The 27393-nt window shown below is 38.7% G+C and overlaps 1 protein-coding gene across 1 annotated transcript; it reads right to left on the reverse strand.

Annotated features, from left to right (window-relative positions):
* Positions 1-798: 798 nt before the first annotated feature.
* DNAJB14 (DnaJ heat shock protein family (Hsp40) member B14) lies at positions 799-27393 on the reverse strand. Its single transcript, XM_009558550.2, has 8 exons — positions 27121-27393; positions 20744-20918; positions 11085-11230; positions 7930-8115; positions 7432-7526; positions 6641-6750; positions 5240-5412; positions 799-2874 (listed from the first exon to the last, which is right to left on the reverse strand). The coding sequence occupies exons 1-8, from the start codon at positions 27251-27253 to the stop codon at positions 2750-2752; spliced, it is 1143 nt and encodes a 380-aa protein (XP_009556845.1). The 5' UTR covers positions 27254-27393; the 3' UTR covers positions 799-2749.

Genomic DNA, 27393 nt, shown 5'->3' on the forward strand with positions numbered 1-27393 from the left:
AAGGTCATCTGAAAAGATTCAAGTACTCCACCCTCTTCAATTAGCATCTTGCTCATAAGAAAATTAGTTCTGAACTTTCCAGCAGATTCCTTCAACAAAACCAGGGAAGATAATGACATTTCTGAAGAAAAATGACATTTCTCATCAGACTTGAAAGAAAAGGAACAATCACAAGGAGAGAAACACCCACTTGGAATATTAAAATTATGTTTGCAGGCCATATTTAGAGCAGGTTAATCGTTATGCTACAGGAAATAATAGCACCCTTCTGCGTACTGCTGCATATTTCAAAATGTGCAAGTATTGCACCTGTTAAATGCCAAGTAGTGTTTTTTTTCCACCGGTATAAATATATTAATTGTTTCCTTCTTTGAAAATGGCCATCACAAAAGACAAACCAATTAAATGTGGCAGCCTAGGTCTCACTTGTGAACTGCTGGGATGTCTGTGTTGCCACAGGACACAGCCACTGCATTACTCCAGCGTGCTGAGGCACTGATAGCCATCTAATCAACCCAATACAGCTCAACATTCATCTAGGTTCCATTCACCTGCTCAATCGCAGCAGAAGGAACTGCAGAGCAGTCATAACCCATCCACTTATTGTAAGCAGCTTTGCTAAGACAATCTCTTCCCTCTATGTTCCAGTATTTGATAAATGCATCACATATCCTTTTTCCTCTTAAGTAATATATCACCTACACACTGAGACTCATTTGCGAATGGGAAGGCCCGGGTACTGGTGAAAGCCTTTGGAACAATTTTCTTCTATTAAGAAGACACAGGAGTACCAATATGCACTTTGATAGTTTGTTTTCATTAGTACAATTACAATACATTCTGGACAGTTACAAAATCCGGGGAATCACGTTTTCTTCATAAATTTCCATTGCAAACTTCAAACATTTGGGTGCCTTTCCATCACTTCTGCACACTTTTCCTATAATCTCAGTAAGGACATCCAGTACAGGAACCCTTTTTTGGTTTGTTTCAGCAGCTTTTAGTTCTGCTTTGTGCCGCAGTCTTTGATGTCCACCTTGAGTGCTGGTTTAGCTGCTCAGGTAAAAACCTGCAGCCAGCCCCTCTCATATTACACCAGTTCACTAAAGGACATTTCCACTGGGACAGTTTAGAAAAGGTACATATGCAAAATGATTTCTGGGTCATTTAGAGCTACAGCATTTACTGTATATCTGGAGTTAAATCCTGCTCTAGATCAGAAGGAATTCCAATGAAGTCAGTCAAGTAGTTAAACTTCAGGAAGAGAATTTTGCTCCACAAACCGGTAGCATTGTTCAAAGATAGCAGTTTTCTCAAATACTGCCCTTATTAAGAGCCACCTGGCATTCTCACGCACGAGAAACATTCTCCTGCATAGCACTGTTAAAGTGTAAAAACATCAGCTACTGAACCTAAAAGCATTTTCAACTCAGTTTTAAAACTTCAAGTACATTGTACTTAGCTGCTTCACAACACCTCTCTGCCTCAGCGGGTGTGGCTACACACAGTGTCCACATACGGCCCACTGAGTTAGGTGGTCTCGTATGTAGGAGCCAAACAATACATTTGCTCAGTTCTAGGAAGTCGGTCCAGCAACATTCCGGTCCAGAGAAATGCATACCCTACCTCTTCTGCCTCAGAACAAGTGATATGGCTCTGACCATAGGAGCATACTGCAAACTAGCAAAGCATTTAAATAGTTGGCAAAAGTGTTGAAAGGCACATAGCTTGTACTTAGCAAAATTTCCCTGTTCCGCTTGTGATGCCCATTGAGGAATCAGTGTCGGGACGTACCGCAAAATAAAAAAAATAGTAAGAACATGGAAGCCTCCCAGGAAAAAAAAAAAAAATAGGTCGCCTTTCTTTTTTTTTGAGCTTGAAGATTCTACTATTGCATGTTTTCCTCTACCTCTCCAGAGAAAATTAAGAAAGCTATGGATGCACGTTAACCATTCTTAAGAACTTAACTACTACTGGAATACCAAATGGTAGAGCTGCTGTAAACTGCTGCAAGCACTAAAAGCAATGCTTATAATGATCTGTACAGCAATTGCAAATATTTACTTCAAAAAGAGATTAGTGTAGTTCTTAGTTTTCACAGCATTGCTTAGAAATGCTAAAAAACTACAACAGCTAACTGCTACTCTACACCAGATCAATATACCCCAACAGATATTTAGGAATAGATGCCATTATATTTAAAAATACCAAGTTCCTCTAAGCTGGTAAACCTAGAAGATTTTACATAGAGTTACAGATAAAATATTAAAAATTCTTGTTTCAACTCCACACACTTGACATCTGAATAGGAGTGATGTAATCATACTATTTATTCCATCAGTGAGACAAAATGTTGTATGGAACTATATTTCTGAGATTTTAAATAGAAAGTCATTTAACTCGTATATACACAAAGTGTTCTTTCCACAGATATTTACATGGCAAATATGTTAGAGGAGAACCACTATGACTAAGTCTCTACAAGTATAGCATCCTTTCTGAGCTATTCTCTCTGCTGAAAGAATTCACAGAAGCTTTGAAGTAAAATCTAGACAATTAGAGTTATCTATATTTCACAGTAGGTAAAGAAGCCATTAAATGATATTTCAGCATAAGGTTTCTGGAAACAGCTACACAGTAGAGTTTTACATCCACCCTTCTTTTCCAGCATTCACGGTGAAACTAAATCTCTTCTTAATTTACAAGAGAGAGAACGGCATACGCAAAGATGTACGTGTATAATTGTAGTTCATTCTCCTCGATAGAGGCTGGTCAGCCGTTCCAGTTCTTTGCAGTTGTCCATGGACATGGAGTCTGCTTTCTTTCGGAGACGGTCATCTCGATATACTTTTGCTGCATAAAGTAAGTCTGTTTCTGTAATGAAAAAAAGTTTTTTCAGGTTAAAAACTGAATATTTCACAGTATACATTCCTTCTCAGAGCTGTCCAAAACACCTTAAAGTTTAATCTTTGCCCTTTTTTCCTTCTTTCTATTCTAACTACCTAAATGACACCACCTCTACAGCACTGCTACAGCTTCCTTTTGCTGGATCTTTGCACATATTTCATCTTTTTGAGCTGGAAAAAGTGGTAACAGCCTTCCAGCACCCTTGTATTTTATACAGCAATACCTGATTTGAAACAAAAACCAACCAAACGATCCCGCAGAACTACACATGAACAAAAAAAACCCCAACTACTTCTGCCAGACCTCATTAAACAATACAAATACAGGTCACACTCAGTGATTCTGCATATTATTGACAGCTCTAGCATCTTGTCTGTGCCACAAAACCCATTCTGAATGTTAAATCCTTTACTTCAGCTGCTGCTGCTTCAGGCTGCCAGTGCTCACAGGTATTAATAAAAGAGCTCTCTGTGTTATACTGCTGTGCAATAGCTTGACTTCACTAAGGCATTTTAATTCTATAAAATCTTTTTCTGCCCTTCAACTCAAAATGGATTAGCAAGGCATTCTTAAATGTTAATCAACACTGGAAAGATTTTAACTGTCAAGGAGATCCAACACACAACAGGTATTGCAAATCCTTAAAACCACAAAATCAGCTGTTTCTAAAAATAGAGAAAATCCATTAAGGGCCACCTTCTCAAAACCCCTTTGATAGTTTTTACAACCTGATAAATTGTAAATAGGAAACAACAGGATAGTCACCACCTTCAGGTTATTTTTGTTACAGAATCATGAGCCTCTTTGCACTGTCCAGGATCCTGTTCATGCTTAAAAAAGTCAGCATGTCTAGAATAAATACCGAAAAATGTGAAAGGTATTCTTTCTCCTCTTTCCCTCCCAAGGTGGAAATTGCACACCTAAACCTTTTCAAAGATATTTAGACAGTAAATATATTACAGGAGACACAAATATAACATGCCAGGAAATCTCAATGTAATGACTAGGTCAATAAAAGCAAACTGTCTACACTTCACTGAAAGAATGTACAAATACTATGTCTTCTTTTTATTGTGCTGGATTATAACTTGTCTTTTTGTTAATTTTTTGTTAACACCTACATCATTTTTGTAAACTATTTTATTATAAGACTAGCAGTAGTTCATCTAGCAACCACTTGTAGATGAAAAATCAGGTATACATTTCATGAAGAGTGAACACATTAAAACATTTCAAGATGATCAAAGGACAACCTAGCTGGGAAAATACAAGAGCTTTTTGTATTTGCTTATGAATTATACCTCAAAATTCTTCGATGCTTTCCTCTACTTGAAAAACCTCGGGAAAATACATTCTGATCAAATCTACTACTCTGGGCAATGATCTGAAAGTTGTCTTCTGAAGTACAAGTGTTTCTCTCGCATAGATGTGAATTATTTATCCAGTAAGGTATTACTGAAGTTTACCAGCTGAAAAGTTGAAACTATGTGGTTTCAACACTGATATCATTTTAGCAGCACTGATCTCACAGAGCACGAAAGGCTGATGAAATGGTCACAGATAATAGAATAACAGGTTAAAATTGATAATGATTTGGAGATGGCTGATTGCTATTCAGTATTCTTGTGCTTTAACACTGAATTATAGGATTCTGGAAGAAAACAGCTCCTTGTATAACATTAAATTAGAATGGAAAAATATATGGCAAACTAAAAAAAACACCTAGTTTTAAGGGCTAATATAGCCAAGGTATCAAGTCCAGAGAGAAAAATTATTCAGCACTGGCAAAAGATTAAGTGCCGGTTCACAGCTTATGATGTTTTGCAGGACACGCTGCACGTCCTTAGTCGCCTGAAAAGTGTATGTGTCTACTGTCATCCAAGGCAGCCTTTTTTTCCTCTTTCCCCAGAAACAACCATTTAAGCTTTTATTTATTTAATTATTTACAGAAAAGCACCTAGGAAAATGAGGTACCACCATGATAAAATAATGTGAAAGAGATTAGAATTCTTAGCTCCGGTCCTTAACTCATAGCAATTTATTTCTTATTACCAGTTCGCTGTAGTCTTTAATTTTCTGAGAAATGGTCACAGATAATAGAGTATCAGGTTAAAACTGCTGATGATTTGCAGATGGCTGTTAGGTCAGTGAGTAAAAGCCAGAAATTAAGTCACACTAGGGACACTTTTAAAAGTGAGAAATAGTAGGGAATTTTACTCTTGCTTTCTGATTCAGATATTTGAGTAATACAAGCATTTCTTGTTCTTGCCTGAGGGAATTTTTTTCATAGTAACACACGCTTTCATGAACTGACGCATATCACCAGACTTACTTTGTTGCCTCTCCTTCCAACAGTTATTACGAATGTTGGACACATAATCCTCTTCCACACTTTTTTCCACTTTCTGTAATGACACTCCTTTGTATTCATTTCTAAAGTCCTTGTTGACATAATAAACTACACCCAAATTTTCTGTCTGCATTTTTATAGTCTGCCCCGTGCTTCTGCAAAAAAGGACGGATGGGGGAGAGAGACACTAAATATTTATTCCATTTTTTTTTTACAACACAAATACACTTTAAAAAATATTGTTATTACAGAAGAACAGCATATCACTGAATTTGCCATTACAAGATAAATAATGAAATGAATATCTGCATAATCTGTCAGTGAATAAAATTACTACATTTAAGTGAACCGTAAACTTCTGCTTAAACCTTTGACCTTTTAAAAAAACCACTTTAGTAAGATGCTTGTTTCATACCTCTTTAGTCAAATCTAAGCTCTGGTAATAAAAAAAACTTATATTCAAATTCAACAGAAAGAAAAATGGGTGATTATTCTCTAGTAACCCAACAGAGGCATCTCCATTCAAAAGTGTTTTCTGCCAGCCCTGACAAATCCATTTTCCTGCTGGCATTCTGTGGATTAAAAAAAATCAGATTTTGTGCAAACACTTCGGCAGAGAAGTGTTTATACGCATCACAACAGCTGAGTTGCAGAAGGGAAAAACATCACACTCTGGAAACAAAGAACTCTGGAAAAATAATGCAGGAGAAAAGAAACATTTCTGTTGTGGAGCTGAGAGCTCTGCAAGGAACTAAGTACCTTTAAAACATTTGTGGCAAATGGGCTATATCTACTAGCTAGGTGCATGCTTGATTAAAGTTGTCTATCTCTCTCAAGGAAGAAAGGTTCATATACCCTACTGTACAAAACAGGTACGTTTCACTAGTAGACTTCTTTGCAAGAAAGTGAAGACAAACTATTTTACCATCACCTAGAATGAAGCGAACAATAGACAGTTTTTCTGGCCCTCATCTAGTTTTAAAGTGAAATAAGACAAGAAAGTTGCTTTCAAATAATTGCTACAAGCACAGATGACCCCTAAAAATAATGGGCCTTAGCAGGTTTCATGATTTAATGAAATATGCTGGAGATGCAAACACCTTTGCAATACCCTACGCTGCGTGGACCCACTGCCTTGTATTAGAAGACCTCCTAAACTCTAGGGATTGCTGACCTCTTTTCTCTATTACGTTCTCACAGCATGTTCTTAGTACCTAACTTTCAAGTTCTGTTCTGTTCGTCTAAACCTTCCCTCCCTTTCCTCACTGTGGGAAATCAAGGGCTGACTAATAGAAGGCTTTTTAAATTGCTTCTAATTGTGAGAGGGTGATTACAGTATCACCCCCCTCAGTTTTAAGCTAATGTAAATCAAGCATTACTTACGATCTTGGGTATAAGGCGTAAGGAGGGTTAGATACCATCAACTGGCTCAACAAGGAGACAAGGATCAACACAATAATAGGCATCAGCTGAATGAACATAGAGAAACCTCCCTAAGGAACAAAACAGATTCAGGTATTTCATTAAACAGTATCAGGTAAACGGGTAAATTTGACAAAATTTAATGCTAATAGTGACTTTCTCCTTAAAGCATCAAAAGCTACTATAAAAACTGTAACTATAAACCTGCGAACATCATGGAGTTATCTTGACTTTCCAATGCACACACAATACTCATACAGGGCTCAAGCTGCAATAGTTCATGAGTTAGCATGAAAGCACAAGCAATTCCCAAATAAACCATTTGATTTGGTTACACTGTATGCCATGATTTGGTCTCATCCATACAGTGACACGTAGTTATACAGAACTGTACATAACTCATAGATTAATATTGAGCCTTAAGTACAACTCTTAGCTCAGCCCAAATAATTTTTTACATACAGACCAGGATTAGTGACCAGAATTAGCGGTCTATTTAGGCTAATACTACCAGTCACTAGTAGGATAGTGACAGAGATTAATAGAATTACAAACTCCAGCTATTAGCTTCTCAAATTTGCATGCCTATTTACCAATCAGTGAGACTAACACCCGCCAAAGTTTTAAAACATTTAACTGGCAAGTACAAATCCTCCTCTGCAGCAGAGACCTCCTGTACAGCCACATCACTGAAAGCAACTACCAGCAAATTTCACAATTCACAGTTTGAAGTTAATGGGGCTTAAACATACATCACCCCTCTCTTCCTCCCTCTCATGTCCACTTTGACGGTGTTGATTAGGATGACTGTAGCCAGCACGACCATTAGAAAATGAATGTACGCTACCTAAGGAAAGAAACATCCACATTTTAATCACCCAAACCCCCCCTATTTAGAGGGCATTACAGAAGCAACAATATAAAGCATTTAACATTACTGAACAACAACATGTAAAATAACTAAACCTTAAGATATCTTACCATTTCAAAGTCCTTTAAAATAAATACTTTAAGCTCTAACACAAATGATTTGTTATCTCACATACCACACAATCACTATGGTAACCCCAAAGAACTGAACTCAGATTTTTGAGCAATACTTGGGGAAAAAAAACCCCTGTGATGTAGATTAAAGAGCTGTGATCCGAGGCAGACTGGAGTAATTTTACCGTTTCATAATGTCACAAACTCTAATGCCACTCTGGGCAGCACCACTGTACCCCAATGATTACACTGACATATATGAATACCTGTTGGGAAGGCCCCTCCAAAAAACATGTTGAATAGATCCTCTGGAGTAATATCTGCCTCACAACCTCTATGGAAGTTGAATCTACCGTTGCTAGGATGACTGCAGGTTTGCTCTTCACTGCCGGTAAGGTCATACTGCTTTCGTTTTTCTGGATTACTCAGCACAGCATACGCATTTCCGATTTCTGAAGGAATAAGAGACAACTCCCATAAATGAAAGATAAGAGCTATTCCAGCATTAAAATTGCAATTTCAAAGTCAAGAACAGGCAGCAAATTGCGACCTTTACTGTATGTCACAAATGAACTTTAGCATAAGGTTCAGAAGCATCTTGACTTTTCTGAGCGTGGGTTCCATAAAGTTTCCCACCAACGTTATTCAAAGGTCTTTTATCCTACTGAATAAGGCAGAGGGCAGGAGAGCTTTTATCTTTTCTCTCACCTACACCTGTGGAAATGTTGTCTCTCACTGCAATTACAAAAAAAACCCATCAGGCATTACAATGGAAGCTTTGAAGTGGGGTAATTGCAAAGTTCAGTTTGCTTTAGCAGCCTAGCTTAAAAACATCATGGACTCAGTAGGCTTTCTTTGGCTTCATTTAGTAAGGGGTGACTTCTTCAAACGCATCAACTTTATCACCTACAAGAGCATGAAGGAATTTTTTAATATGCTTCTTAAGATAATTTATGGATTATATTAACACAAAGTTTTGCACGCTGTCATATAAAGAATACAACATGTGTGCCTGACAGCAACAAGTGTGTTCCCAAGGCTGTCATTACGACCTTGATGTCTGCAGTGCCTGGCCAGGATGCTTGTCCCCATTCAAGCTACATTATCACAAATGAACAACTTCAATTTTGTCAGTAGAAACAGTAGAAAGGAAAAAACTGAGGTGAGCATGGAAAGAATCAGTGTGAAAAGACCACGAGCTCTGCTGCCTTTACAGGCTTTGACCCCAGCTGCTCTGCACAGATATGCATCTCCTGCAGACTGAAGGTAAATTTCTCTTGGCACTAAATGAACAATCTTCACTCAGTCCTATCTTCATTAAATCCTTCCTGTTTGCCTTTCTTCTCTTTCCTCCAGGCCTCTCCAACAAGAGTCTTCTTTTGCAGCCTTCCAACTCAAGGCACAGGTATAATGTTTTTCAGTGCTGAAAAGCCATCAGTCATCAAAAGTTCGTGAAAGGTGCAACACTATAACTTCAACACAGGCATATAAGACTATGGCTCTGCATAATTAATGTTTTCAACATTATCCAATCTAAAAAGAACTTAATGAGCCTTAGCTATGTGCCTTTTAAGAAGCCCTTAGATATAATTATTAGCAATTCCTTTAAGTGAAGAGGAAAACCCAAAGAAATGAAGGCTAGTAATTTGCACCAAGAGCACGACATGCACTACAAGTAGATACCAAATATTGCTACAAGGTTCTGCTGTTATTCAGCACAAGAATAACAATAAAGAATTTTGGGACAGACAAATCAGGTGATTGCATTAAAGTGAAGACACCATGCTGTCACGGTACAGTCAGCAATGTTTTTTGACTATGAGTTATTTGCTTTTCATTATTGATGCTAATTCACAACAGATTTGACACAAATGTAATTTTCTTTAAAAAAAGGACATAAAAAATTGAAAAAAATGCTTAATTTTCTTTAGAAAAAAAAATGCTGACTGTTTCAAAGGAAAGATTTTTTATGAGCATGGTAAAAGAGATTCCAAGACAGTAAAAGTAATTACATTTGCACAAACTTTTTAATCTAAAATATAACCTCATGGAGACCGTTTAATACAACAGAAGAGTAGTATGAGATAGCTCAAGATCTAAGTACCTTGCCTAGTACCAAACTCAATTCTATTTTCTAACGTGACTTTTCCTTAAAACAAAGCATTATTATGAAATAATAGCTATTATTATGACACTCCTTTTCTCATCTGGATGTTTTAAACTCAGACACCTTTAAAGGCAAATTAAATCATAAATTTTCTCAGTTGTAAAAAAGATCACAATAATTTCAGTGCAAGAAAAATGCTAGATTTCATTAAATAATCTTTAGTCAAGAAGATTCCCCTACAAAACTAGATGATCCTTAAGGTCCCTTCCAACCCAAACTATTCTATGATTCTGTGAATATATTCTGTTCATTTACTCATCTTCTTAAGAACCAGAAAGTGAAATTAGGCGAAGAAATCAAACTTGTGCAAAGTACTCATGTTAGATAAAAAATTAAATAATAAGAGACCTGATTTCTTACATCTTAAAGATTATTTAAAATGCTATTAACAAGGAAGAATTGTTTTATTCATAGGCCTGGAGACTATGTGATAATAATATCTTTTTTTTCATAAAGCTGTCACACAGCTGTATTAAAATCATCATTAGCAATCAACTTGCCTGCTATGTTCTATCTACTTCTCATCTGGAATTGTTAATATATTATTATAATTACCCCTTAAAGTTTGTATCAGAACTCTTCCTCAGGACTTTTTTATTTCCCTCCACCAATTTAAGAGTTTTATCTGATTCATTTTTTCAAATGCCTGCATGTAAACCTCACATGGGAAAAAAATAAAGTGGTATTCACATGGTTCTTCATCTGTGTCTGAGATGAAGGTGTAGTTTTCTTTGAAAAGCTTTTCTTCAACAACTTTCCCTGTGCAGGGCTAAGCTTGGCAGCCCTAGATCACGTCAGGTCAGGCTGTAAATTTGACCTAAGATATGGTCAAAGTCAATGATTAATAAGGCCACAGAATAGTTTCGGTTGGAAGGGACCTTAAAGATCATCTAATTTTTTCATGCTCATGTACAGTAAAGATTCAAGATAGTGATATTAAATTGACTACACCAACTGAACAACGAGAAGAGCCATTGAGTTTCACAGATGAAGTATTTGCTCCCTGTACCTGAAATTTACTGTCAATCCCCTGAAACTAAACCCCAATGCAAAAGTCCACATTATTTATCTATATTTCTAGGTATATGTTAAGATAATAAATGTTTGTTGTTTTCTTGGATAAAAACATCAGTTTAATATTAGCTAAGAAACACTACATTGATAATTTTGTAAAAAAAGAGTGACCAATGCAGATGAATTTCTTTTAATTTGACCAAGTTTAATCATAAATTTTAAGTAGAAACAGTATTTTACTTTTAAAAGCCTCTGTTGCTCCAGGTGCATGGTTTTTGTCAGGGTGGAATTTCAAAGCCAGTTTTCTATAAGCCTTCTTTAGGTCTTCTTCACCAGCATCCTTTGACACCCCAAGGACTTCATAATAATTTTTACATTTCTTTATACTGCAAAAGAAGATGAAGTAAAATGTTGTAAACAAAAAGATATAGAAGTAGTATGTTAGAACACAGCTGCAAATGAGGCAATACATTGCACTGATGCAATACATTACATCTCTTGCTTTCAACACGAAATATAAGCCTACTTTAGAATGTCATTTATCATAATAAACTCACTCTTGATCACAATAAACTACTGTACTCAAAATTACTACATACATATTTTACTACTTCTACTGCAGAACTACTCACATTGTAAGAAAAGCTTTCCGTTTGCAATGACTGCAGCACCTCCTCATCCCCAATTATATGAATAATGCTGTTAATAATGCATAAAACAAAGATTCCAAATTTACTTCACAGAGCTGGTGGGTAGGAAGGCCTGTTTGGATTGTCAACAGCAAATGCACTCTGGTATGTGTGATATGAAACAAAAACCAAACAATCCCTCCCTTTCTCCAAATGAAAGTCAAAGCATAATACCATGCAAGCATTAATTTTTCAGAATCTTTGCTGCTGGGAATGCATCTAGATCCTAACAAACTTTCTGTAAGCATTTATATACACCCAAAGAAAAAGCAACAGCTCCAGCAATTACAGATTCAGCTCATCTCATACATTCAGTGTAGCACTCGGAAATATTCTTCCCATAGGCAGTCTCACCCAGACAGGAAAAGCAAGCTCTAGAAATGATGTAATGATTTGGTGTGCTTTACAACACTCAGAAGAGAGAAAGAGCAGTTACAGGGGACAGAGGGAACATTACTTTTATTTGGGCAGGAAGAACTGACCAAACTAATGAATGCAGCCTAAAATCAAACCAAGTTCCTTGGGTAAGAACTCAGAAAGTTAAAGAAATAAGGCCAAATTGCAAACTTGCACTGCACAAACGAGACACGGTTATATCCTGGAGTGTATTGAAAGAAAAGGGCTGGTCTGAGCAAGAAATAGTAATTACAACCATAAACATTTTAAAAGCTTTGTGAGAGTCTCTTCAGGTGGCTTTAACTGTGTCCACATTCTCTCAAACACACAGATTTCTATATAAATATGGGTTTAATATTACAAAGACTATACACAGGGTGGCCAAGTGGAAAAAAAAAGGGGGTAAGCCAGCCTTTGGCATTTTCATGACAGAAGAATGGGTGCCCTGTAATTAAGGGAATGCTGCCATCAGAAGCAAACCCATGTCATCGTGTGTGGTCCCTCATAGTTGACAGACTGATCAAATCAAGTCTCATTTGAGGGATCCCTTTTCCTGTGTTCAAATAACACAAGCTTTTATGGAAGTCTTGCAGTAATGCTCACAATAGCAGTGAATTGAATGTGTGCAGGCAGCTGCCAACATCAACATCCTGTGAAATAAATATAGCTCATTATACTGAAATAGCATTTAATAAGCTCCAGTTAGGAAGCCGATAAAGTTAACTGAAAAAAACCCATAGTGAATCCATCATCAAGAAAGAATGGAAAGAAAATACATTAAATTATACTCGGAATACTGGAAACATTTGATAATTTGCACAATAAGAAAAAATCTTGGTAGTGTAGAGCCTTAGCCCTAAGACCTGGATTGAAGTGTATTAAGATCAGGTAGCTTTATTAAAGATGTAACAGTAGCAAATTAAGCTTTGATTTCCAATAAACTGCTATTTCAGCATCCAATCTAAATTTTTCACCCCAATATTTCAGTATCTGAATTATTTGTTTGTTGACCAGACTCTTCAGAACTCTGGTTCATATAAAATTAGGTAGTGTGTCATCAATGTTCAGTTGTTATCTTAGTAGCATTAAAAGTTGTTATTAGCATTAAAAGTTATCTTATTAGCATTAAAAACTGCAATGTTAAGTGTTTGTGTGTTTTTAAGCACTATGCATCCTCAACAACTTTTTCCCGCAACATTTCTCCTGTAAGTAACAAACATGAAAAAATACCCATTAAAGTTCACTTCTTTGCCAACCTGACAGGCATTTATTTTACAACATTTGGACGCAGACAGGAGAAAAATAGAAACAAAAGAACAGCCTAAAGAAATACGAACATGTTGTTCTAACCCTCAAAAATTAACCCCAGATTTTTTTTCCCATTCACAACCAGTGAAAGTCCCCAGGGGGAAACCCTCATGGGAAAAGCACGAACGGTTGGTATCAATCAGAAGATGTTCAGGTCAGCACATGACCCACCAGGTTCCAACACCACAATCTGCTTAGAGCCAATGTGTCAAACCTGAGCTACTTCCCAAGGAGAAAGTGCAGGGAGGAACCTGCCTTGTGGGTCACACAGCAGTCACCCTGGGAGGGGACAACTCTCTGCACAGAGCCATTAGAGTTAGGGTTAGGCTTTGGGTTAGAGGTAGATCTGTCCCTGTGCAGAGTCCTTCTAGACCCCCACTTGCCCTCCAATGGGATGAATGTAATAGTCCTCCATGCAGCGGCTATCCTGAACCTGGTCCACAAATGAGCTATAGTTATTTATCAAGAAACAAGTGTTCAGCGAAGGTATAACATATTTCTACTTTCTCTTAGCTAGTCTTTGAAAATTCTACAAATACAAAGCATCTCCATGCCAACATTCCTGATTTTGTATGAAGCTATGATTTAATATTTCAACCACATTTTTTATCATATCATACCCTGACCTGGTACCCTAGACTAAACAGCCAGTCTCAAACAAAGAGGCCTTTCGGAGTTTGTGATAGCCACTCTGACTTTTATTCTCCCTTGTGTGCTCTTGTCAGGATGGGCATGCTCACAGCAGCCCTGTCTACAACAAACCTGTAACCAATCCTCCAGATCATTTACATTGCCCTCCTTTCTCCTGCCCAGGATCAATGCTGAGACACAGAACCCCTGTTCACTGTTTAGCCCACTGTCGTCTTCACATCTCAACCAAGTCAGTGTTGGCTCTTACAAATGTCAGCACAAACGTAAGCTATGAGTACTCTGCCAGACAGCCTGAGGATGCTGCATGTGACTTCATGGCAAATTATGTCAAACGCGCATATACATATGGCTATTTTGCAGAGTTTAGCGGGACTTCGGATTAGGCAAATCAAGCTTTAGAATACATTAAATGATTGTACAAATCCATAACGGCCAAACCCTACACCTAATCCTGAAATTTCTCTCCAGCTGCTGGGAGCTGTTGGAAGCTATGGCCAGCCTGATCCTTGTCCCTCAGCAGAAGCAGGCCTTTGGGACATAACACTCTCTCCTGGTCTGTAGATGTCTGACAATCCTCACTCTGCCAGAAGTCCTCGCCTGGAGCGTTGAACTGTCCCATCGAGATTTGTCACAGGAGGGTGGGTGGATGGAAGGAATCATCCCCTCCCCACTTGTCTCCTACTGCAGGCCACACAGTATTGACCAGCAGAGGCTGGGAAAAATTAACAGTGAAACCTTTTAACCACACCTGAAACACACAAAATTGCTGTTTGCTTGGTTTTGCTGCACTTAAGGTGCCGTGTTCCCTAGAGCTAATTTACTTGTGTATGTAAACTCCAGACAGGTGTTTCTTTTCAAAACCGCAGTTTACATATCACTTGCTTATGGGCTGCCCCTTTTGTTTTAAGTTGGGTTTTTCAGTTCTTTATTTCTGGCTTGTCTGAAACATGGTGCTTTCACCCTTTTGTTTGGGGTTTTATTTTTTGTGAATTGCTTTTCTTGTGTTTTTCATTTCCGGTTGGATCACTTCTGCACCTACATTACTACCAAATTATTTCTGTTACTGTTACTTTGTAACAGCACTTTGTTAACAGATTTGCTGGCTGGTTTAGGAGGGCACATTGCTGGGTGTTTCTGAAATAATATCTGACTTTTAGAGAATAGACTTCTCAAACAACACAAGGGCAAGTGATGGCCTACACTCATCCACAATCTGTTGACAAAGGTATCTTGCAAAGCTCCACTATCCCAGCTTGCTGTTGACAAGCCACCTGCAGTAGCACTGGTCTGCCAGCTTCAAACTGCAGCAACAGCCAATTCTGCCGGACACTGGGCTCCTTTCCATGCTCTGATGGCCAAAGGCAGAGGAAGCCCTTTGGGTCCTGAAATATCTGTTCTCGCCTGCAGAAACTCTGGGGCTATTACGAGTGGTTTTCTCCTGGGATTACAAAACAATGTGATCCTAGTGCTCTGCTTCTTGTTTCACTTTTCAAATCTACAATTCAGATTAGGTCAGCATCAATAGCTTTTATCAGCTTAACAAAACCTGTCAGAGATGCTTGCATTTCTGTATCAAATACCTGCAGTGATCCATAACCACGAAGTTTTGAGTACAACTAACTAGTTCTAAGGGCCTTCCAAAGCCTCTGTCTCTTGCACAGGGATGGCCCAAAAGACAAATACTTCGACCCTAATCTCCAAAAGCTTGCCATGGGAGGCACAACTATTTCTCCCAATGGTAATCTGGGAGCTGAGCAGCACACTAAGCAGCAATGTGAATGTTATCAACAAAGAACTGAGTAAGAGGAAGTTACGTTGACTGCTGACTGCAGAATTAACCAGCAAAACACAGTAAAATGCAGACCAATCATGTAGGTCAGGTTTCCAATGATGCCATAGGGCCTGATGCAAATGGCAACTTGCAGCTGAATTGGGAACATGCCAGTCAGTCACAGTATGGATGATTCAAGTGTGGTCTGCAAAAAGTGGTCTAGATAGAGAAGAGAACGTCACAGTGTTGTTAAGGAACTCAAGCTGGTACCAGCATACTCCTAGTTTCTGAAGTGAAAGCACCAGAAGTTTCAGAAATCTCAGTTTTACCAAGAGATTCAAACAACACACTAAGGTGCTTGTCTTAGTACCTGGCTCTTGGAGGTACCTGGTCAGTTTGTTTTGTCTGTGTGTGTTACATGAAATATTCAAGACTGTGCTTACATCAGCATACTTTTCTCCAGGTTTTGTTTAAGCTTTTTATTTTAGCTATAATAAATGTAAATTAAAGGCAAGAACTTTCTGATTAAGTCCACCATAGCTTCTGTGCCACTTTTCCATGACAAGCTCTATGACTGTGATTTCCACCTTCGCTTTCTCAACGATTCAACTGGATATTTCAACAATTCACAGTAGCTCTAGCAGCCTAATTAAAGATGTGCCCCGATTTTTTGGCTTTGTTGTTTTTTTTTCCATTTTAGCACATGTTCATTGCTCTTATTATTCCACTTTCGGTTAATTATCTTCTTGATCCTATGTTAAAAAAGTAATGATATATCTCTTTTGGCTGAATTCAAATAAGTCTCAGCAGAAGGCCTGGGAAAAAAAAAATCAGCCACAACTTACATTCCTTCTAGTTTGAGCCATAAAATGTGTTGAGGCAATTTTTTTGTTCACTCCATGAATTCAGATCAAGTTGCTGATTATTCTTGACCACTACCGGATTACATTTCATCCTGCCTTGCAAGGTTCCTACATAAATCATGCCTCTATTGGTTTGCTTTTGTTCTAGATCAAAGATCCAAATAGAAAATTTCATTCTTGTGCTCTCTTCTAAGGGGCAGGAACTGGCAGGGCAGGAAAAACAGTACTCTGCCATGATTTTCACAAAACAGCAGTCTAAATTTATCATACCACTAATCATGGCAGTTATCTTTCAGGTGTTAAAAAGTTAATATGGAATATATGCTATGGCTTGTTTACTAAAAAAGAGACATCAGACTCCACATGAATTTTAAGATTATTTGAAGGGAGTCAGTATAAAGTGTATGACCTATCTTTATCTCCAAAACCATTTTTTAACTCATGTAGGAGATAACAGATAATACGCATTTCACAGCATAAAAAGAAATGGGAAAGATTAATATACAGCAGGCAAATCAGCATTATTTTTAGATTTCATGCTAGTCTACAAAACCTTTCCAAAGGGTCTGCACACCTGGCAGACACAACAAATAGAACTTGTTTGAAAGTAATTAATAACTCTGATCAGCAACTTTCTTTAGTTCTTTTAAGTTAACAAGAAGGAAAAAAACATTTATATTTTCTTTCTTACACAAATGTTTCATTTCTTCACCTCAGGAAAAAATGCCAATAACCTACAGCAGTGAAAGAATTGCTTTAAAGCAAAGATCACAGAATCCAAAGGCAAATTCTCCCTTTTTTGTCATGCACACAATTCTTCTGCATTTAACTTAAGCTGACATTACTCAGATAGCCTTTACTTGCGTAGCAATTTCTAGGGCACTTGTTCTAAGAAGACATAAGTGTACTGTGAGTTCTAACATACTTCTGCTGGTCTCCGGCCAATCTCTCTGATATGCAGGAAAGCGTTAAGGAAACTTGATTCGGCCCTCAGTGACAAGATAAGCATCACTGAAAAAAAGATACATGTAGTACAGGTGGTATTTTCAAAGCATTTCAATTTAAAAGCAACAAAGTGCCTCTGGATACTTCAAGCTTCAAACTGAAGCCACAATGAAACAGTGAGCACCATTTCCACAAAGAACAGAGCATCACCCAGCACTTACGCAATCAGTGGAAAGATATTGCATCTTATGTTTTTCCCTGTCGAGCAACTTGTTTGCAAGCTCATGTAATGCTCTACATAAATGTTATGATAGCTTGTTGGTGATAGGTGTCCCCTGTGTATGTGCAAACAATAAAAACGACACAGAGGTGCTTGTTTGTACTCATACCTACCCACATTACTAGAGTAAACCCTGATGAAAATTAAAACTATTTCAAGTATGTCTTTACTATGCTTCTTAAATCTATTGTTACAACTAGATTCAAAGGAGCTGGACAACTCCAGGAACATTGATCAGTGATCCAAGTCAGATTGCTAAATCAATCCATGTGTCCAACCACCCACTAGAGCTTACAGAAAGGGTTGGAAATGGCATGTGTAGTTAAATTAGGAAGGCCTTCGCTCAGTCTACATTCAATTACTAATATAGAATCAAAAAGTCCTAGAGGGAAGAATACTTGAGGATAATGACAACCTTTCAAATCATAAGAACACAAAACAACCTAGTTTGACAGAGTCAAATTCACGGTAAAATTCAGAATTTATTAAAAATTGAAGATTTTGCTACCTTGCTATCTAGAAATTTCTTTCCTTATGGGAAAAATTAATATTCAGGCATGACACACTATTTAAAACCACCTACTTTCACGCAGCATTTCTTTAACCAATTCAAAGGTCCAAAAACCACTTCACTGCCATACTGTAGTATGGCAGAAGCATAGGATGGTGACAAGCTCTGCTCTCTGAAGAAGAGAGGGAAGCACCAGAGGGGAGCGCTTCATTGAACTGGAAAAGTCTGGGGCCTAACTGAAGCAATAACATGTGCAGCCTGTCATGTTTCCAACTAAAAAGCTCATTTTCACTGTGGTTTAGACATGAACTTTCCCTCAGCTATCATCACTGAATATGTTATGGTTTTCCATTAAGTTTTAGCCCACTGTTTTTATTTAATCCTGTTCTCCTTGGCAAGGTGCACATCTTTATTAATTCTCAACCACACATTTTCTAAGTGGTGCGTTGATGTCACCAACTGACAACACATCTAAACCAAAATTCAGTCTCTCTCCAAAGTTTATATACTAGAGGATGGTAGCATCACTCAAGCTAAGGTCAAGATACTGTTTTAACAGCTAATTTTTAAGTGGTATGTAAAATACTAACAAACATTGGTCATCCTGCAAGCTACTACAATTGCTTATTTGCAAAAATCTGGGAACTTTTAAAAATCCAACTTTTATATTCACAAAGCAGATTGTTGAAATATGTGCCAAGAAGCAATGTTGCATTGAGATAATCCTCAATGTGCAGCTTCTGTGAACATCCCTAACTGGTTCTGATCTCAACAAACTGGATTAACTTTATCTGACTCCAGTGAATCCCTTCAAAGAAGCAATATTCAACACCATGAAAGCATACAATGGAGAAAAGCTATCTCTACATCGTTTTACTCAAGAAAAAGTAGCCAACAATACATTCTCATAAAATAAACATACAAAAAAGAGAACCTGCAGAGAGCCTGATGTCGAAGTAGACTGCAGCTCAAAATGGCACATCATGGGTGAATGAGTACTGGCAGTAACACAGCCTTCCTTGCAGCAGCTTACTGAGAACACGTTACATCTTAATTTGACCTAAGCCTCATTTTACAGAGGCCCTCCTGCTGTATATTTTGTTTCAAATGCACGTGCACACACACATTTTGTGTTCATTTTAACAGTTAATATTTCAAGGTGGCCAAAAATGTACACGCTTATTCAGGTTTTACTTTTAGATAGATCATAAAGGGTAATGCAATAACATCTATGAAGCAGATATGATAGTAAACGAACAGCTCTATTAAATAGCAACATCAAGAGGATAACCAAGCTAGAGATGCTGCTGTCTACCTGCCTGAACACAGGGCGGCTGTATCAACACAAAAAAGCTGCTTTTTCCTCACTGTTAGCACAGCTGCACAGGTTATTGAACTTCAGGAAAAGATCCCAAGATAATATCAACAGCAACATACATTTCACACAAAAAAATTCACACACAGATTTATTTTGTACAACAGTTCATCCAATCTACAAACTAGGAGATGAGGACTTCTTCATTTCCCTTCTGTGCGCCCTGGAAAATATTTGGTCTAGGCTTATCTGAAAATCATAGAATCATTAGGTTGGAAAAGACCTTAAAGATCATCAACTCCAACTGTACCTGTCTACTACTAAATCATGTCTCCAAGCACCTCACCTACCCGCCTTTTAAACACCTCCAGGGATCTCAACCACCTCCCTGGGCAGCCTGTGCCAGTGACTGAGAACCCTTTCTGTGAAGGTGCATTTTGAGGCGTGTAATTTTACACTGGCTATATCCTTATTTCTTTAGTAGAAATCGGGGCACAAATCAAACAATATTTTTCTCACTCCTACAGCCAGAAAGCATGTAATGATAACATGACTTGAGAGTTACTTGCCTCAAAAGGACATTTTTATTGATCTTTGTTTCTTTCCCCACATCCTCCTTTCCTGATGTCACCTCATCTTAATACTATCACGCTGCACAAAATTCAGAGTTTGTAATGCAACTTGGCCTACATACCTCAGTGCTTCACAGATACCTGTACTTCCAAAACAAAATAGTTTTAACACTAATGCCAGCCTGTACAGCAAGACTAGCTTGAAAATAAACTTCAGGAGTGAGTATATAATGTAAATTTAGATATTATGAATATAAAAATATTTAGGAATAGAAACACTGTCTTGCAAGCTGTACTATAGAATTTTCACCACTTCTTCCATTAAGAGCTACTTAATAACTATTTTGAGTATTTTCTTTATAAACCATCAAGGTTACTTTTATAAAGATGAGTACCGTCTTTTTCAAAGAAAGTGATAGTGTCTCATATTGTGTTTAAATACAGCCAAATTCTCTTCCTTTTAGTCACAGTTAAGTTCAAGTAAGCCCTCCTGGCTAACCTTGAATTTTCTACTGCTTCTTTAGATGTGCTAGAGCTGAAAGCATAAGTACGTAACACAGAGAATGAAAAGCAGTGATGTATTTAAGCAAGGCCATACCTGGATACTCCTTCCATTTGGTCTTTGGTGTAGCCTTTTCCACTTTCACCTGCAGCAGATGCATTGCTCTCCTTCGTGCTATTGGGCTTACTTTGATCATTGCTACTGGCTGGTTTTCGGCAGTAAGCGCCTCCCCCAGCAGTACTTCCATTCTTCGTAATAGCTTCCAACAAAACTATAAAACAACAGTATATCATAATATCATTATAGACATTAGCGATTAAGTTGGGGCTCTCAAGTATCTTAAATGGGAGCACCACGTTGTAAAGGATTAGCTGTTACATCCTCCTTTCTCGTCAATCACCACTTTGTACCACAAATATTTCTGAAGCCACTACAGCAACTCCTCTGCGTGGCAAAACTATGGGAAAATGTTTCAAAATTAGGGGCTGGACTCCTCTCCACCACTGCCAAGGTAATTTAATTTAACTGGAGAGAATTTGTCCAGATCCTTAACTGTGAGATGTTTTTAGAGGTACTGAACCCATTCTGTGGGGTCAAAATATCAGAATATCTGGAGAAGCAACTGTAAACAGAGAAGAGGAACTAACCTAACACACTAAAGAACCTGCAAATTATTCCATACAGAGACCAAGCCCGCCCCCAGCACATTTCAGTTGCTACAGTACACAGCTATTTGTGACTTCAGACTTTAGTGGCTCCATACACTCTGGACAACACCAGCTGAAAATCAAGCTACTGTTAAGTGCCACAGAGAAGTCAGGACCAGTCAACTACACCCAACTCGTGAAACCTGGATCTTGTAAACCAGCACGCTTTTGCTAGACCTTGAAATCCTCTTTTCTTCCATGTTCCAACAGATCTGAAACTTAGTGTTTTGAATAAATCGTCAGACACTAAGTTTTCTTCATCTTTCTGGATATAAGCCTGTATTTTGGGGACATCTCTCTTACCAATAGATCAGGGACTGCACACAAAGCATAATGTGGATCAAAAATGATTAAACAGTCTCTCCTGAAAAGGGATCCCGTCAGAGGAAGATGGCAAACTGCATAGGTCAAGTATGTTTTACAAACAATGGAGAGCTACTATCTGCATAAAAAATGCCGTAATAAAAATTCCCAGAGAAGAAATGTCCTGCTCACTGTGAAAGCATGTTGTAACTCTACTATTAAAAAACATTTTCTTCTAGAACCTAGTGAGAAGAAGCCTGAAGGATTTTCTCCTAATTCTAATTGAAAAATTTCTTCTGTGATTAGCATGGTCTCTCTCAGAGCAGCAGCAAACTGGGATCTTATATATCATAGCTTGGAGCTCAGAGAAGCGCAGGGAAGAAAATGAAGTTGAGCTAAGAAGCACTTCTTAAAACTCTCCAGTATTTGCTTTTACTTATTAATGCACCGATTACCCACTGGCCACAGCAGTTTGAAGTGCTGCAGATGAATGGCCACACTTGGCCTGAACATGAAAGGCAGGTGACCGGGCGGTCCTGTGCCCGTGCCTGCCTCAGCAAGATGCATCAATTGATCAGATCAGGCTTTTTACTGCAGAAATTAAGAAAAGGCTAATATTTGGATGCTGGGTTGTATACCAAGGGGAGGTTTTCACTCCAAATGAAATTAAGTTCTTGAAAACAGAAAGCTATAGTTGCATTATGGACTACAGTTGAAGCACACAGACAAGTTTATTCTAAAATTATTTGTTATGGTATTTAAAGTTCTGAGGTAAATGAAATGATAACAACTTCAAGAAGGTGACTGCATCTGCAGGCTAAGAACTAATCAAGATCGGAGATTAGAAGAGACAGTGCCCTCGAATGACGCATTTTTGGTCCAAATGCGCTCCAGACAAGTGATAACAAAACCCAAAATTATTATTTTTCTGTTCCATGATGTTATATATTTAATAATGGCATCATGTGGGATCCTATCAAACATGTGACCCTGACTTACCCTCTAGAAATAATGCTCACTGGATGGTTTTGCAAATCCTGCCTTTATATTGGTACTGCTCTAGAAATTCCCCATCCCTGCAGGAACGCTTGTGCAAAATCAGTAGCAACAATAATGGTGGAAATGCAGGTATAGAAAACAGTCTGCATTTTTAATGCCCAGCAACTCTTTCACAGCGAGCTCAGCTGGTAAATATTCTGTTAATTAGTTTGGCTGCACTATACTTTCAACATGCTATTTCCCAATCACTTTCTCAGACCTCCCATCCTTGTGACAGAGCTCCGCTGCTGAGAAGACAGTGCAGGCCACGTGCAAAAGAAATATCAAATCCGTAAGAGTTAATTCCTTAAGACAGCATACACAAACACACCCTACATTGAAAAATAAAACTGTACACAGGGTCTGGGGCCACTGTTTTCTTCAAATAAATGACACAGATCAGATATTTAGAAACAACTTTGACTCTTTCAACTGTTAGAACAGTGGTACTGACGGTGCACTAAAGAAAACTTTCACTGTGCATCTAGCTATTTTAAAACAGAACATTAAAAGAACCAAAGACTTATTTTGTTAGCAGGTAAGACAATGACTCTTATCTCCAAATGTGTCTGAAGGCTCTCTTGTGTACTGTTACCTGCGCAGAATGAAAGATCCTTGAACTGCATTTGATTCCATCATGCATTGAACATGACTCCTAGTTTCACTAAGGGAAGAGCTGTTGAATTCAGAATTCATACTAATGCAACAGCCTAAAAACCTAAGCTCACATACTTCTGAAAAGTTTGGTTTTACAGGAAGCATCAGAAATAGTGCAAAATTTGAAAAAGCACTGAAAAATAAAGCTGTCCCTAACGTCCTTTTCTGCCTTCAACTTCAAAAAGAATGGCACCTAAGTTTGAAAAGTAGATCTTGTCCTTTGTCATCTTTAAATCCACTCTTAAAAAACAAATCTTTTCCAGGCAAGCAATTAGTTTCCATTCAGTTGCAAGAGGAATTGTTAGCAAAAATCATAACCAAACAATATTTTGAACAGCTGAATTGTAAAACAATTCTCTAGCAGGGAGTGACGTCAACATGAAAACTGCTGCTATGAAGTCATTAGCTAAGTATCATTAAATAAGCACTGACCTTACATTTCACACTAGTAAAGCCTTAAAATAGCACTGCTGCAGTCAGCGTATTTCAGGCAGAAGCTTTGTTTCGAAAACTGAACTTCACTGATGACTGAATTAGTGCTGAATGCACTTTCAATGCAAATATCGCCAAAACCAAACGACACAGAGTATTGTTTTAGAGACAATAGTTAAAACCTGTGCTTTGTCCTTTTACAATCCACTAGGACGGGGAGGAGGAAGCTCTCTTCAGTAAAAGATGCAGCGTTTCCATTCTAAGTTTGCTTTAATCACTGATGATGCATCATTTGTGCAATGGTGGGCAGTTGTTCCCAAAATGATACTAAAGACACAACCTACAAAGCATCAGTGTCTTCACTGAAAACTTGGTACAAACTACCTCCTAAAGGCAGTCCTGAAGAGAAAGTGAGCCCAGTGACAACTGGGGCTGCACTGTAGTATCCCATCAGCATATAAATGCAACACATTATGACTGTAAAATAAGAATTGGTTAGAACTAAGAGAATTCACAAAATCTTAACGGTTTCCTTCTCTTGGGTATGTGCTATGACACATTTTTAATTGCCTAAGGAATTATTGTGGGTTTTTCTTCCAAATGGTTCTTCCACTTAATTTATCTAAAAGATGACAATGAGATAATGAAGGAGTAATTTCATTTGTTCTTCATCAGTGTAAAATTCCAGTTCTAGTTTATTGCACATCTTCCAGATCCTGTCCTGAAAACAGGACATTCTGTGTCCTTGCAGCTTACTGCACTTTTAAGGGGGCTATTTAGGAGCTTCAAACTTCAAAAAAAAAAATATTCAATGAGTGGGTGTTGTTTTGGGAGGAAATGTGATGAGTTGAAAAGAAATGCCATCACCAACTCCAACAGCTGGAAAACTAAAGCACAGAAATGTTACAAGCGTGCAGAGTTTCCTGATATTCTAAGCACCTAGTTCAAATCAGGCCTAGGGCATGATTTTTTTTAGAAGTTTTAGGACATCTGCAATTCTCATTAGCTTTAGATGGAGCTTTAACTGCCCACCAGATCCACAAATCAGGCCCTTGTTTCAAGCGGAATACCTGGAAAACGAGGCACAATCAATTAGCCATCACTAATGGATACCCAGTGAAATGACTTATTTAACAGCACAGAGAAATTCTGTGAAGCATTTAGTCTCAGTACACAATTCTCCACCACCATAACTACCAGACCTTCCTCTTTTCACCAGATCGGCACCTCATTAGTGACATACTTTGCTAATTTCCACAGTGAATAAAACCAAGTGTCCTACAGACAATAGCCTAATTAGCCATCTATTTCTTGCACTTAATACTTTACAATGGTGGTTATGTAGCAGCAGTCCTACTTAAAAGAGAAAAAAAATCAAACACTCAAAACATAAATCAGATGGAGACATCTTTTTTTTTCTTGATAGCTACTCTAAGTCCTATCTTGGTGGTACAAGATAAGCTATGTGAAGCAGACAAAACTACTCACTCTTTTTGGGGGAAGAAGCTGAATTGAAACCCTCAGCCTTCCTGCCTATTGACCAACACCGCTTCCAAGAAGTTAAAAGTATTTTCATGCATCATAAGCCACAGAAATTTAGGGGACTACTACAGCAAACTTCTGCTTGTATTTATTTCAGAGGGTCAAGAATATAGCATGTCAAGAATATAAACAGTACCACATTCCTGATCCAAAGGAACAGTCACCTTCTTCCAGATGATTTGTCAGGAACATCTATCCAGTCTTGCAGGAAAAAAAAAAATCCCACTCAAAAAAAAATACACACTATAGAAGAATAGCGCTGATGAGACCTATGCTTATTGTTCGCATATAAAAAGTGGTTAAGAGATAAGAGAGGACAAAAAACATTTGATAAATCTGCTCACCTGACTTAAAGGTTTCACTGCAGAGTGAACCACAGTACAGAACACTTCCAGTCAGGATTTCACCCCCAATGCATGCTCCAAAAATGGTAAATACTGAGGCTTTTAAGTTGGTACAGAGCACTGCAGTCTTCCCTATTCTTTCCATAGGCATAGATAACGCAAGCCAGAACCAGAGGAATGCAACAAGTCACTGCTGCACTCAAAGGTATTTTGAGCTGACTTCTGACACTGTGTGACAGACAGACGCCAAGAGACAGACCCCAATAGTAAGGAAACCTTATTATTATTCCTTTTAAAAGATCGTTCCTAAACACCTTTTGCTAGAAAGGTGTAACTATTTTTTCAAGTTTTAGCAAGTATTGTCCAAAGAGCCATAAGCGCAGGTTTATAAGGGGAGTCACCTATCCCATTCTCTCTAAGAAAGTTAAACACAGGTGCAATTCCTATGTAGCTACAAAGACAAACCCCATGGAGAAAACCCAAACCACAAGTAAGTCAGAGCAATATCGAAAATCATAGAACCATAGAATAGTTTGGGTTGGAGGGCACCTTAAAAATCACCTAGTTCCAACTCCCCTGCCATGGGCAGGGACATCCCACTAGATCAGGCTGCCCAAGGCCCCATCCAACCTGGCCCTGAACACCTCCAGGGATTGGGAAGCCACAACTTCCCTGGGCAACCTGTGCCAGTGCCTCACCACTATCATGGTAAGAAGAAATTCTTCCTTATGTCTAGTCTAAATCTGCCCCTCTCCAGTTTCCACCCATTGCCCCTAATCCTATCACTACAAGACTTTGTGAACAGTCCCTCCCCATCTTTCTTGTAGCCCCTTCAGGTACTGTAAGGTTGCTGGCAAAATGCTGGTAAATAAAGTCTTAAGACTTGTTCTGGAGTTTTAGAAAGTAAGCATCCTGTATCAGGCCTGGGCAACAAGAGGAGTGATCTCCATCAATCGTGTGCAGCGAGACAAGAGCTGTTACAGAATGTATGTCCCACTTATATGCATATGTATAAATTTTCCCATCTTATGCATATGCTATTACTTTCCAAGGACTAATTTTAATGTTATTATGAACTTCACAACAGTCAGAACTGTTGCTAATTTGGAGCTGGCTCCAGCTCTGCCTGACCTTGCCTTGGAGGTGGGGAAAGGCTGCAAACAGAGGGGACTGCAGGAGAACAGACACCAGTTCAGCACAGATCAGACTGGACACAGGATGTTATCATCTCCAAAGAACGAACAGTCTCTGGAGAAACACCGTCTGAAAGAAAACACGCTGTCAGAGGGACATTCTGGCTAACTTTCAAAACACACAATTGCTCAGATGAAACTTTACTTTAGCTTAAATAGGAAACATTCCACTTTTTGTGCCAGCGCCCGCTTCTTGTACGAGAAGCGGAGGCTGGAGGCGCTGCCCGGCCCAGGGGCAGCAGCGGGCAGGAACTCACCTCGGGCCGTGTCGGTGGGGTAGAGCTTCTGGGCCTTGGCGAGGAAACGGAGGGCGCGGTCGCGGTTCCCGGCCTCCAGCGCCTCCCTGGCGATCGCGATGCACTTCTCGGCCTCGTCGCGGTTCCCCTCCATGAGTCTGTCCTTGCGCCGCCTCCGCCCGCCGCAGCGCAGAGAGAAGGGCCCCGAAGCCAGAGCGGCGGGGCGGCGGGCGCGGGGCTCCCCTCACGCCTCCTCCGGGCTCATCGCGCCGCTGCCGCAGCCCCTCCCCCCGC

The sequence above is a fragment of the Cuculus canorus genome, chromosome 4 (genome assembly GCF_017976375.1).
Source record: "Cuculus canorus isolate bCucCan1 chromosome 4, bCucCan1.pri, whole genome shotgun sequence".
Lineage (NCBI taxonomy): Eukaryota > Metazoa > Chordata > Aves > Cuculiformes > Cuculidae > Cuculus > Cuculus canorus.